Source organism: Berghia stephanieae, chromosome 6 (genome assembly GCF_034508935.2).
Source record: "Berghia stephanieae isolate SIO BIC M18660-M18661 chromosome 6, UCSD_Bste_1.3, whole genome shotgun sequence".
NCBI lineage: Eukaryota > Metazoa > Mollusca > Gastropoda > Nudibranchia > Aeolidiidae > Berghia > Berghia stephanieae.
The window spans coordinates 18,354,987-18,367,079 of NC_088365.1; the positions used below are offsets into that span (position 1 = coordinate 18,354,987).

Sequence of the window (12,093 nt, forward strand, 5' to 3'; positions counted from 1 at the left end):
TAATAAATAATAATAATAATAATAATAATAATAATAATAATAATAATAAGAAGAAGAAGAAGAAGAAGAAGAAGAAGAAGAAGAAGAAGAAGAAGACATATTGTTTATTGTAAATACATACTATCTTGTGCTAAATAAAACTACTTACAGTCAGTCATTTTTGCTTTAATCTTAAACGATGAGTTTGAATTTCCGACGGTGGTGAACCTCACAAGGACTTTGTCGGTGATTGATCGGATTGAGTAATCGACTTCGTCACAATATCTAGATTGAAATGACATGAATTTAGTGAATTTTAATTTTTTTTTTTTTTAATCATAATAGATATGATGAACTAGTACTTCTTGATAATGATTTGAGAATTAAGAAAAACTTAAATCCAGTGTGGGGAGGAGTTTTGCACACAAAAATATGGATTGCACCCTGCAGCAAAATATGGGAATCGCCTTGACAAAAGTAATGGAGAAAAACCTATTGAGACGATGGGTATTCTGATGACTTTCTTGTGAGAACTGTTGATGTCGTGTTTTCGCAATGAATTCAATTCTCTTATAGTTCTCCAGAAGAAATGTGAGGATAATGAATTTGTATTCGTGGAAGTATCTCGTTTTATATCCGCCTGGTATTTGTTTCAATTGTTAGGGAATATTGAGTGATGTGTTGTTTATATTGAATGTACTCTTCCACTTTTCTAAAGTACTGTGAGGCTCGAAGTTTCCGTCGAGAGTTCTAGCTTGTTGAGGGCATCTGTTGTAAAATTTCTTTTATGCGTGGATTTGCAGATTGTCATGACTTTCACTTTTTACGTTGAAACCTGTTCAGTGTTCTTTATGAGTGTTTTCCGAACTGGCATTTTCCAATGGCGGCCTCATTAGTGCACTGAAAGCTTCAGACTTTACTTTTTGAGGTCACTGGCGCAAGAATCTTAGTGTTCTATTTGCTTTCGCAAATCACTTCCACTTAAGTCCCATTTCAATGGGTGGCTTTTGCAGACTGTAAGGTAGCGGTCGCTGTAGAATCGCTGGAGTATCAAATTTGTTAGGCTGTATCGAAAGTGAATTGGTTTGTTGTCTATGATATATTATATATAATATCATGTTAATGATGATGATGATGATAATAATAATAATAATAATAATAATAATAATAATAATAATAATAATAATAATAATAATAATAATAATAATAATAATAATAATAATAATAATAATAATAAGACACTTGTTGGGCGCTTTCCATTTAACCAAACATTTCAAAGCGCTTTACAGATATCGATTTACATTACTTACATATGTAAAGTCAAAATGAAATATTGAAACAAAATACAAATTGCTTAAATAATAGTATACAAACATTACAGCCGACATGGTTTAAAATGCAGATTTAAGTTTGAGATATTCTCGATTTCTCTCATGGGTTGGGGTATGTAGGGTATTCCAGAGTTTGGGGCCATAACATTGAAAAGAGCGAAAATCAAAAGATGTTAAAGTACACTTTGGTACAGATAATAAAGTGATGTCGCGTGATGACCGAAGACTTCTAATTCGTGGCTTAAGGTTTATAAGTTCTGAAAGATAAAGGGGGGATAAATTGTTGAGGCATTTGAAAACTAACACAGCGATTTTGTAGTATATTCTATAGCGGACAGGAAGCCAATGCAAATTTTCCATAAGTGGGATGATTTATAGTCGAATTTTCTTTTTTGATATATTATGCCGCTATTGAATTTTGTACCCGTTGAAATTTACCAGTTAGATTCATTGGGAGACCTGACAAAAAGGAATTACAATAATCCAGTTTTGATAAAACCAAAGAGACCATTAATTTTTTGGTGACAATTAAAAACTGTCTGACACGGAATATTCTATTGATTTCAAAACTCAAAGATTTACAGACATTATTTATATGGAATGACATGGATAGATTTTCATCGAAGATGGCCCCATATTCCTAACCTGCTTAGGTAAATGCACTTCACTTTTATTTATAGTAATCCTTCCAATTTCTAATTGCTTTTGGGGGGGGGGGGGGGGGGGGGGGGGGGGGGGGGGTTGGCAATAAAAAATACTTTCAGTTTTGGATTCGTTTATTTAGAGTTTGTTCTCAATTATCCAGTATTTAATGTCAATCATACATTTTGATAACGCCGAATTGTGTCATGAAAAAGACAACGATTTATAAATTTGAGAGTCATCTGCATAGAAGTATAACAGAAAGTTATGGGAAGCAATAATATGGAATAGTGGTTTTATTAAGCAGGATGAAATGGCATGTACCATTTCTTTGATTCGGTGGAAAAGGGTGTCGAGTTCGTATAAGAGGCATCAAGTGATTTGATTTTATTATCCCTATCTCTAAACAGTAAACTGACGTCGGAAAAAAAGGTTTAATAAGTTTCTTGGGATAGGCATTTTCTGACGTCATTCATATTTATGAAACTCCTAAATCACAAAGGACCAGGACAGTGCTTTATGCATATGGTACTCCCAATAATACAATGGGGAGGGGGGGATTATTACACCAACTATAACAACTTTCTGAGTTCTGTCGCATGACCAGTTTTTATACAGCAGTGAAGGTTTTGTCTTCTAATGTCTTCCAAATCTGTTTGAACTTGACTTTATTCTATATTTCTAAATTTATAGTTTTCTCATTTTTGGACTAGCTAGCCGAAGTCAAGAATCCATCAATCAATTTGTATTTTTTCGTTTAGTGATTTACAGATTAATTCCAGTGTGAATGTCAGCTTTGATTTACAAGATCGCTATTTCCTGAACCCTTGTTGGTAGCACTTAGTGTTTATCAAGACGGTTCATTACAGCACGAAATACAATATAGGCTATAAAACGTTGGCGAAATGGGGAAACAAGTTGCTGCAATGTCTCTTCTACATGTGATTTGTATTTGCTACTTATAAACACAATTCATTCTAAATATTGTACATCCAATATCTCACATGTAGCTTGTTTATTATAGAGGGTAAGACGTCTTACAAAGAACTTGTACTGAAAACAATCTTTAATTTTTTCAATACCTTTTAAGTTTGTCTGGATTCACGTCCTCATGTAATATTATAATTGTAAACTATTTTACTTTTAAAGATTGTAGAATGTATTTTACCACTGATATGCTAATTGTAAACCAGTTTCATTTTACAGATCGTAAAACGTATATTACATGTGATATGCTAATTGTAAACCAGTTTCATTTTACAGATCGTAAAATGTATATTACATGACATATGCTAATTGTAAACTATTCTCATTTCACAGATAGTAAAACGTATATTACATGTGATATGCTAACTGTAAACCATTCTCATTTTAAAGATCGTAAAAAGTATATTACATGTGATATGCTAATTGTAAACCATTTTCATTTTAAAGTTTGCAAAACGTATTAATTTTATATTTAAATTGCTAATCGTAGGCATTTATCATTTGATAAATTGCACAATGTCCAACATATTATTCATTACAAAAAGCTCCTATCCTTTTACAACGTTTTACATGTGACGTGAAACTTGCGAATAGTTGTAATTTAAAATTGACAACAATCTTACTTGAACCCAATCTGCCCAATCCTTGCGTGACGAATCTCAAGCACATCTTTACATTTCTTGCCGTCTTTTTTGATATTAAAGTCTTCAAAGTTCAAAACTATGCCAGACGTTTCTTTCTCACCCTGCGTAAAAAAACAATTCGATTAGAAATCTGTCAAAAGATTTTTTTTTGATGTTGTGTCACTTTGTGAGGCTATATGGTCTAGTGGTATGACACTCGCTTTCGGATAGGAAGGTCCTGGGTTCGAGCCTCGCGCTCGGCGCATATTTGAGTCCTTGGAAAAAGGCTCTTTACTTACATTCTCTCATCGTCCTCAGGTGTAAAATGAGTACCTGGCCGTTAACATCGTTGTCTTTGTCCGAAAAATTGTAATATCGCCTAACAGGCGTCATGTCCCGTCCTACATGTTAAATGTTGCTGTTGACCAGGGACTCCTTGTAAAGCGTTTTGATCACATTTAGTGCATATTGCCCTATATAAAGCTTAATTTTTTAAATTATTTTTTTTTAATAACAAAGAGTTTATCATGTGTAACATGATGATGAGTCAACAAAGCTAATATACAAAGAGACAATATTATTATATGTCTGTAAAATGGCCAGGTACATATTGCATGATAGAGAACGAATAAAGATGTATTAGTTTTCTAATTTGTTTTAAAATCATAGTTAAATAAATGATTTTAATCTTATGTATTTCTCTCTCTCTCTCTCTCTCTCTCTCTCTCTCTCTCTCTCTCTCTCTCTCTCTATCTCTATCTATCTCTATCTATCTATCTATCTATCTCTCTTACTTTCTTTCTTTCTTTATTCTCTCTCAGTTCACACATAATAATAATAATCTACTAAAGACGAAACAGATATGTTTTAAGCGAACATTTAAAAATAGACAAAGATTCTTTTTCACGAATGCTCTGTGGTAAGGCGTTCCAAACAGAGGGTCCGAAATGAGAAAAGGATCTCATTCCAGCATTTTTCCGTATTCGAGGGACAACTAGTTTGGTGGAATCACTGGCCGAACGTAAGGGGCGGGGTTTTGAATATATTTCAATTAGTTCCGAAATGTAGGAAGGGGCAGTACCTTCAAGACAACGATACACTAAAGTACAAGCTTTTAATTTAATCATTTTCTCAACAGGCAGCCAGTGCAGGTCATGAAGCAGAGGTCTGACAGAATCGCACCTACGCTCCATGAATACTAGCCTGGCAGCGCTGTTTTGGACAATCTGAAGACGTCTCAGATTATATTGCGAAACGCCAAACAACAGAGCACTGCAATAATCCAATTTTGATAGTACGAGGGACACAACCAGGTGTTTGGTCACATCCTCAGATATGAACCGTCTAATGGAAGCAATCTTTTTTAGTTGGAAAAAGAGAGATCTAACCAAATTATTAACCTGATGCTCCATCGACAGTCCAGAGTCTAAGAATATGCCAAGGTTTTTCACTTTATCAACAATTTGAATGGAGGCATCCCCCAGCTTCAAATATGTTTCACTTTTCCACTTCCTGTTCCCAACATACAGCACCTCTGTCTTATCATCATTTAGCTTCAGTCTGTTCTCATTCATCCATTTCTTAACACTTTGGATACAATTCTTACTATTGGCTGATACTTCTTGTAAATTTCTCGTATTGGAAACGCAGTACAATTGCGTATCATCAGCATATTGGTGGTAAGACAGATCAAAAGTACTGATGATTTTAGACAGAGGTCCAACGTACAGAACAAAAAGAACGGGTCCAAGTACTGAACCCTGGGGAACCCCACAATCAAGAATGATTTCCTCAGATCTATATTCATCCACAGTAATAATTTGTTTACGATTAAACAAATATGACCTAAACCAATCAAACGCTGCACCAGACACGCCATAAGTAATTTCAAGACGTTTGAGGAGAAGAGTGTGATCAATAGTATCAAAAGCAGACGATAGGTCAAGCAAATTCAGCAAAGAACATGAACCATTGTCTATAACAAAGAGGAGATCATTAACAACACTAACAAGTGCGGTTTCCGTCAAATGATGTTGCCTATAAGCCGACTGAAATTTTTCTTCAAGACAATTATTTTAAAGATGAGACAGTAATTGTTTCAAAACAAGCTTTTCTAAGATTTTAGAAAGAAAAGGAAGATTAGAGACAGGGCGATAGTTTTTTAAGTTCTCTTTTCTAGATCAGGTTTTTTCAAAAGTGGTTTCACATGAGCAACTTTGCAGAGGTTTGGTACAGCACCTGACTGCAGCGAATTATTAACAAAACATGTAAATGGTGTTAAAATTACATCAATGCACTTTTTTAGAATGGCAGTATTTATGGGGTCTAAATCACAACTTTTAGTTGGAGACGACATAATGCAGTCACGTAAGTCAGCTTCAGTGATCAGTGAAAAATCTGTTAACTAATCACCATGAAACTTGTCAAATGTTGTTTGGATCGATTCAGATGAGAGTTCTTTCCTGATGGTATCCGTCAGTTTCTTGGTCAAGGCAAAGAATTGTCTCGAACGCTCGTCTTCATATAATTTCTTTTTGGCCCTAAAATTGACGGCTTTCACGTCATTTCTAGCCGCGATGTACAATTTTTTGTCGACAGCATCTCTGGACTTGAGCCATTTTCTTTCTGCCCGCCTCCTGGCTAATCCAGTCAATTTCATTTCGGTATTATACCAGGGTGCTTGGCGTCTCACCCTAACTGTTCTGGTTTTTAAGGGAGCATGCTTGTCCACCGTACCAACAATCGACTCGTGGAGACCATATGCATCATGTATATTTTCAACGTTATGGTCAAGGTCTTGTTTAAAAATGTTCGTGTTTATATTCTTCATATTCCGAGTTGTTATCATCTTTTTTATTTCAAGCTTCACTGGGAATAAAATGCAAAGCACAATAAAATCATGGTCCGATATTAATTTATCAATATTCAAGACAGGTGAAGAGAGAGAATGTTCAATGTCTGTAATAACATGATCTATAGTGTGGCCATGGTTGTTTGTAGGACCGCTAACGAGTTGAATAGAATTGTTTGAATCAATAAGCTTCCGGAATACTTTGGATTCATTTTGTTTCCGAAATAATCAATGTTAAAATCACCCATAAAAATATTATGCTTTTTTTTAATGGATTGAATAGACATAAATTCTCCGAACTCTGATAAAAATTCAATTGTTGATTTTTTGTTTTGTTGGCTTGGTGGTGGGCGGTAGACACAGTGAAACGACTTTTTAAAATTATTTGTATGAATGGCAAATCCAGCGTACTCAAAACTTCTAAAATCATCGTGGTGGAATGATATCTTATCAAGGAGAGACATGTTGTAAATAATTGCAATTCCACCTCCTTTCCTACCAATGCGTGGAAATGATTTAATACAAAAGCCTTCGGGTGTAATTGCTTTCAGAACTGGGTCATCATATGAATGATTAAGCCATGTTTCCAAGATGACAAAAATAGTAATTTTATGATCTTCAATTATGTCAATTATGTCTTGAGTTTTATTACGGCACGATCTAACATTTAGTAATCCAAATTTTATACTGGTATGATCATTACTTGCAGGTTGTTGTTGTTGTTGTTGTTGTTGTTGTTGTTGTTGTTGTTGTTGTTGTTGTTGCTCAAAACGGTGCTGTTGTTGCGAGTTGTTGTCGTGGTGGTCGTTAATTTCATACTGATTGTCACGGACAGTGTTGACATTTGAAAAGGAACGTTGAGGAGTATTCATTGAAGTTATTAGATCGGATGGGGGACGAGTGTTGATAAATTGAAGCGAGGATCGAGGTCATATGGGAAGCGGGCGTGGGGTTGGCCGGTGACCAATGACGGTGGTAATAGGGCGTTGTTTTCGTCTACCCCCTCTGAGTCAGTTCATAAAATAAGTTTTATAAATAGATCTATGAACAGTGTAGTGGTTAAAAGTTGTAAAATAGAGCACAGTGAAAAAAAGTTTCCAATATGGCTGTAAAAAAATAGGAGTTTAAAACTATGTTTGACTTTGGAAAATTCATACTTAAAATTTTAAAATTGTAGAAAAATTCTCTGTTAGAAATCGTTAAATTGTATATCAATAAAACCACAAGACTATCACAAATTATATGGTATTAAAATCCAGGCGAAATGTCAGATAAAAGTCACTCAAAACACGTAATTCCAAGAGCAAAACGAAAACAAGACTCGCCGGTCAGGCGTGTTACAATATATATATATATATATATATATATATATATATATATATATATATATATATATATATATATATTTATATATATATATTTAATTATATATATCCTCTCTACCAACCCCTCTCTTCTTCCCTCTCTCTTTGCGTGTCACTTTTAAGAATCCTTTGTAAGGTTTTTAAAATCTATATTACAACAACAAAGGTCTATTTTAGGCGAAATATTGTATATAATATTTCTGAATTAACCTAAAACACCCAAACACCTACTCACCTTGATTAACCAAGTACATTCCATATCAGGACGTCCATTGACATTTATTTCAATTGTAGCTTCCGGGTTAGATTTGGTTAGTGTAATGGCATCTCCACAGTCTAGATATAGGAAAATAAGATTTGTAAACAAACGTGTATTTCAAACCACCATATAAGGACTGGACACAAGTCCTTGAGTAATTCATCTTCTGATGGCATCCTGTTCTAGTTTAAATATATGATTTTCGCAGGGGCGTGGCTGTATTGGTTGATTTTGGTGCCTGGCACCACATCCCTCTTTTAAAAAATGGATTACAGCATTTTTTAAAAATAATTAAAACTGAGAAATGGTACATACCACCTCTTATTTATTTGAGTAAGTCTTTTCTTTATTTTTTTTTCTCTTTTTTTTGTATTAAAAAATATAGCATGTTTTTAGTCATTTTCCCCTGATTCTGGCACCACCCTATACTGTCAGCATGCCACGCCACTGGATTTTCGTCTCATCCATCCTCGCTCTTCTCATGCTCTGTAATCTAACGCTGCTACTAAAATGGTTATCCTGCCTAATGATTTAATATGGGACTATTCATTGTTTGTTCTACGAAGGACTGGCTACATACACGACTCCAATGACTACCGAGATGTTATTCACATAACATTAGAATTTCCTGACTCATACAAACCATACCTCAATATACCTAGTGCAAAGAATTTCATGGATCCGTGCAAACTTAAAAGCTATGAAGTGTACCGTGAAAATGTGAGAGTAGTTGAGTCCATAATAAAAAAGAGAAAAGATCTGAAAAGATGCCAGGTAAAAATTATAATATCGCCTAACAGACGTCATGTCCCGCTCTACCTGTTAAGTGTTGCCGTTGGCCATGGACCCGGGGGAGAAAAATACAATAAAAATTCAGGGAGAAAAATCAGTTTTCCTGGACGGAGTATGAAACCTCGGAACTTCTGATTAAAATAGAATGAATGGATCAATGATGAATTAAAAGTTCTTGAATATGTTAGAGGAAGTTTAACATTTCAGAATAGATAAATCCAAATTAAATTTAGATACCTGAAAAATGCCAGTTATACACTTCCAGGCAATGGAGAAAAAACTATAAGAAACGTTCAAGAGGGGGGGGGGGGGGATCAGCCTTTATGGACCCTCAATGTGGTTTAACACACATTCCCTATATTTTTCCGGTACTGCTGAATATCGAAATCCACAGAAATCTACCTACATTCACCGATATTTACAGAAATCTGCCGAAATCTACCGAAATCCTCCCCAGTGCAGTGTGAATCAGAGACTATGGTAGGTGGGCACCAGCGGGGATTAAACCAGAGACTATATGATGAGAGCACAAGTGGGATCGAACCAGAGATTATGGGAAGATGAAAACGTAGTTTCCACTCATCATATTGTAACAATTTGTTTCAGATACAAGGAGACACATTTTAGCTGCCTGGCCTAAATGTAACAAATTAAACTCATGCAATCGTATCACTATAAACCCCCGTTTTGACTATAACTTTATATTAGCTATTTGCCATATTAACAAAAGGCAATCTTTCTTATAAAGAAAATTGAAAATATTCTAATCTGTCCCCGGTTCTAGCTGTGCCCTCGGCGGCACAAAGTTGAGTCCTTGACAAAGACGCTTTACTCATATTCTCTCACCACACTCAAGTGTCGAAAATCATTGTAATTGTGCCATAAATGTTTCAGGACTTGTCCTATATTATAGTACAAGAGACCCTTGTCAATCAATTTGATCACATTAAGTTTCAGCGGAAATAGTCCTCTTTCGAATTAAATTGTTGGAACGTATCGAATAGTCGCTTGCTTACTCATGTCAGTTGGTTTGTAGTAGCATAGTGGCAAATCCAACGACTTTCCTCCTCTGTTTAACCATTTCGTAGTCACTTCGTCAACTTTGATCTTGTCTTTACTTGCAATGGTAATTGATTCATGTGAGGAATGCATTCCTAGGACAAGTGAATTAATTATTATATTGGAATATGAATTTTGAATGCACATTATATATGAAAATTAATAGTAAAAGTAATGCGTATTAGGATCAGTAAAATGCTCGGGTCGTTCTGTTAAGGTAAATTCAGTGTGGTAAGTACAGTGCATCCCATGTTTATCAATTCTAAATATAACAGAAACCTGGTTATAACATGGACTTTTAAGAGCTCTAATCAGTTTCAACAGGGGCTCCAAATCCCAAGAGAGAGAGAGAAAGAAAGAGGGAGAGAGATAAAGAGAGAGAGATAGAGAGAGAGAGGAGGAGGAGGAGGAGGAGAGAGAAGATATAGATAGAGAGAGAAATGAATGAGTGCCATTTGGCCTGTTTCTCTTGGAATTCAGCTAAAACTGGACTCGATTTTAACTGGAATTTTAGGCTGATTCCACAATTACTATTCACTCAGGTTCCACTGTAAAGTACATCACAAAGGGCCTCCACAACATCATGACACATGGTCCCTGTTATTTCATAAAAATAAACTTTTAAGGGTCTTACTTAACAATCCATTTCGTAGTCTATCGTAGTGTCTGTATAAAAAATAAACAAGAGTGTTTTCCAAAAATCATGTGAAGAAAAGTGTTTTAACCATTTAACTGCCGTATCACGGAAAGACGCGTATTAAACAATTTGGCCAGAAAACTCGTTCTTCAAATATTAAAATGACCTTCATTTTGGCAAAAAAAACCTCTTAAACCTGGGAATTCGAATGTGATCAAGAATGAAGGGAAAATATCAAGAGAGTGTAAGAAGGGAGGGAACGGTGAAGAGAAAGTCAAAAGACAGAAAGAGGGAGAAGAGGAGAAAGCTGTAGTAAGAGATGTACAGATTGACAGAATGAAAGAGAGAATAAGATATATATATATATATATATATATATATATATATATATATATATATTCTTATTCTCTTATATATATATACACATATATATATATATATATATATATATATATATATATATATATAATATATATAGATAAAGGGAATAAATAGTAAATGAAATAATGTAATACCTCTTATCGATTGGCAGGATCGCTGATATCTGATTAGTGCAAAAGGTTTATCTGTGGGGAAATTATTTTCATCTTCTATAAAGCCTCTATACTGACAGCAAACTTTTACTTCAATTGTCTTTTTCCCATAGGATCCATCTGGCATATGTCCAGATGCACTACTGGAGTCAACCGTGTATTCAAAAGAGCTCTTGATAAAATCTGGTGACAATTTCAGAAATAAATGAATCTATTGTTTTATTGCAATCAAAGAGACTATGGGGCATTTAAATCTACAAACTAACAAATGATTTTATTTTCTAGATATATATGCAAAATGTGTTTGGAACATGAAAAATATAGAATGAATAATCTCAAATGACAACAGGATAAGAATTAGATAAATGTACTATTCAAGAAGCTTTTTATTTTGGATTGGAGGACTTTAGTATCAATAAATAGTTTCTGTCTAAACTGACAGATGACCTAGTATATGCACATTTTGCACATTGAATTATATATTTTGTTTCCCATTCGACTGGTGTTACGAGATGTATATAAATTGTAACATAGCTTAACTGTTAGCCTTCAGATGTGACAGCATTGTTTTGTAAATAACCATATTTACCAAATGGGCACTTATCTCCCTTCATGAATATACAAAATGTTCCGACAGGCCAGTTGAATTTTTCATCATCCTCTGAATCAAATTTGTCATCTCCAAGATCTCTAGTACAAAAGTTTATGTCTGTATGCTTTCCTTTCATCTTCCCTTTCTCGTGACTGTTGGACGAATTAGTGTTTCCATCTATAAGAAAAACATTTTTTGTTTAAAATTTCATCAATAAAACAATAAAATGATTATTTTTAAATAAAGCAAAGTTTGCTTAAGCAGTCTTTTAAAAAATTCAATTGAGCTTTTATATTGCGCAGCATCCATCCACTGTACTCAAATAGCTTTACAGGGGGCCCCAACCAAAAGCAACGCTTAGCAAATAAGACGAGATCTGACATATGTACAATACTATTACAATGGGTTATTTTCGACAGAAAGAAGGAAGCTGTCAGCGAGATA

The 12,093-nt window shown here is 34.5% G+C and overlaps 1 protein-coding gene across 1 annotated transcript in view; it reads right to left on the reverse strand.

Annotated features, from left to right (window-relative positions):
- The window catches only part of LOC144974601 (uncharacterized), a 30,850-nt gene extending 19,029 nt beyond the window's left edge, over positions 1-11,821 (reverse strand). Inside the window, exons 1-6 of the mRNA XM_078917623.1 lie at positions 11,647-11,821; positions 11,040-11,240; positions 9,845-9,982; positions 8,013-8,113; positions 3,563-3,684; positions 149-264 (exon numbers count right to left, since the gene is read on the reverse strand). Coding sequence (XP_078773749.1) covers positions 149-264; positions 3,563-3,684; positions 8,013-8,113; positions 9,845-9,982; positions 11,040-11,240; positions 11,647-11,785 — 817 coding nt within the window. The 5' untranslated portion in view covers positions 11,786-11,821. The remainder of the gene's footprint in view (positions 1-148; positions 265-3,562; positions 3,685-8,012; positions 8,114-9,844; positions 9,983-11,039; positions 11,241-11,646) is intronic.
- Between the last annotated feature and the right edge of the window lie 272 nt (positions 11,822-12,093).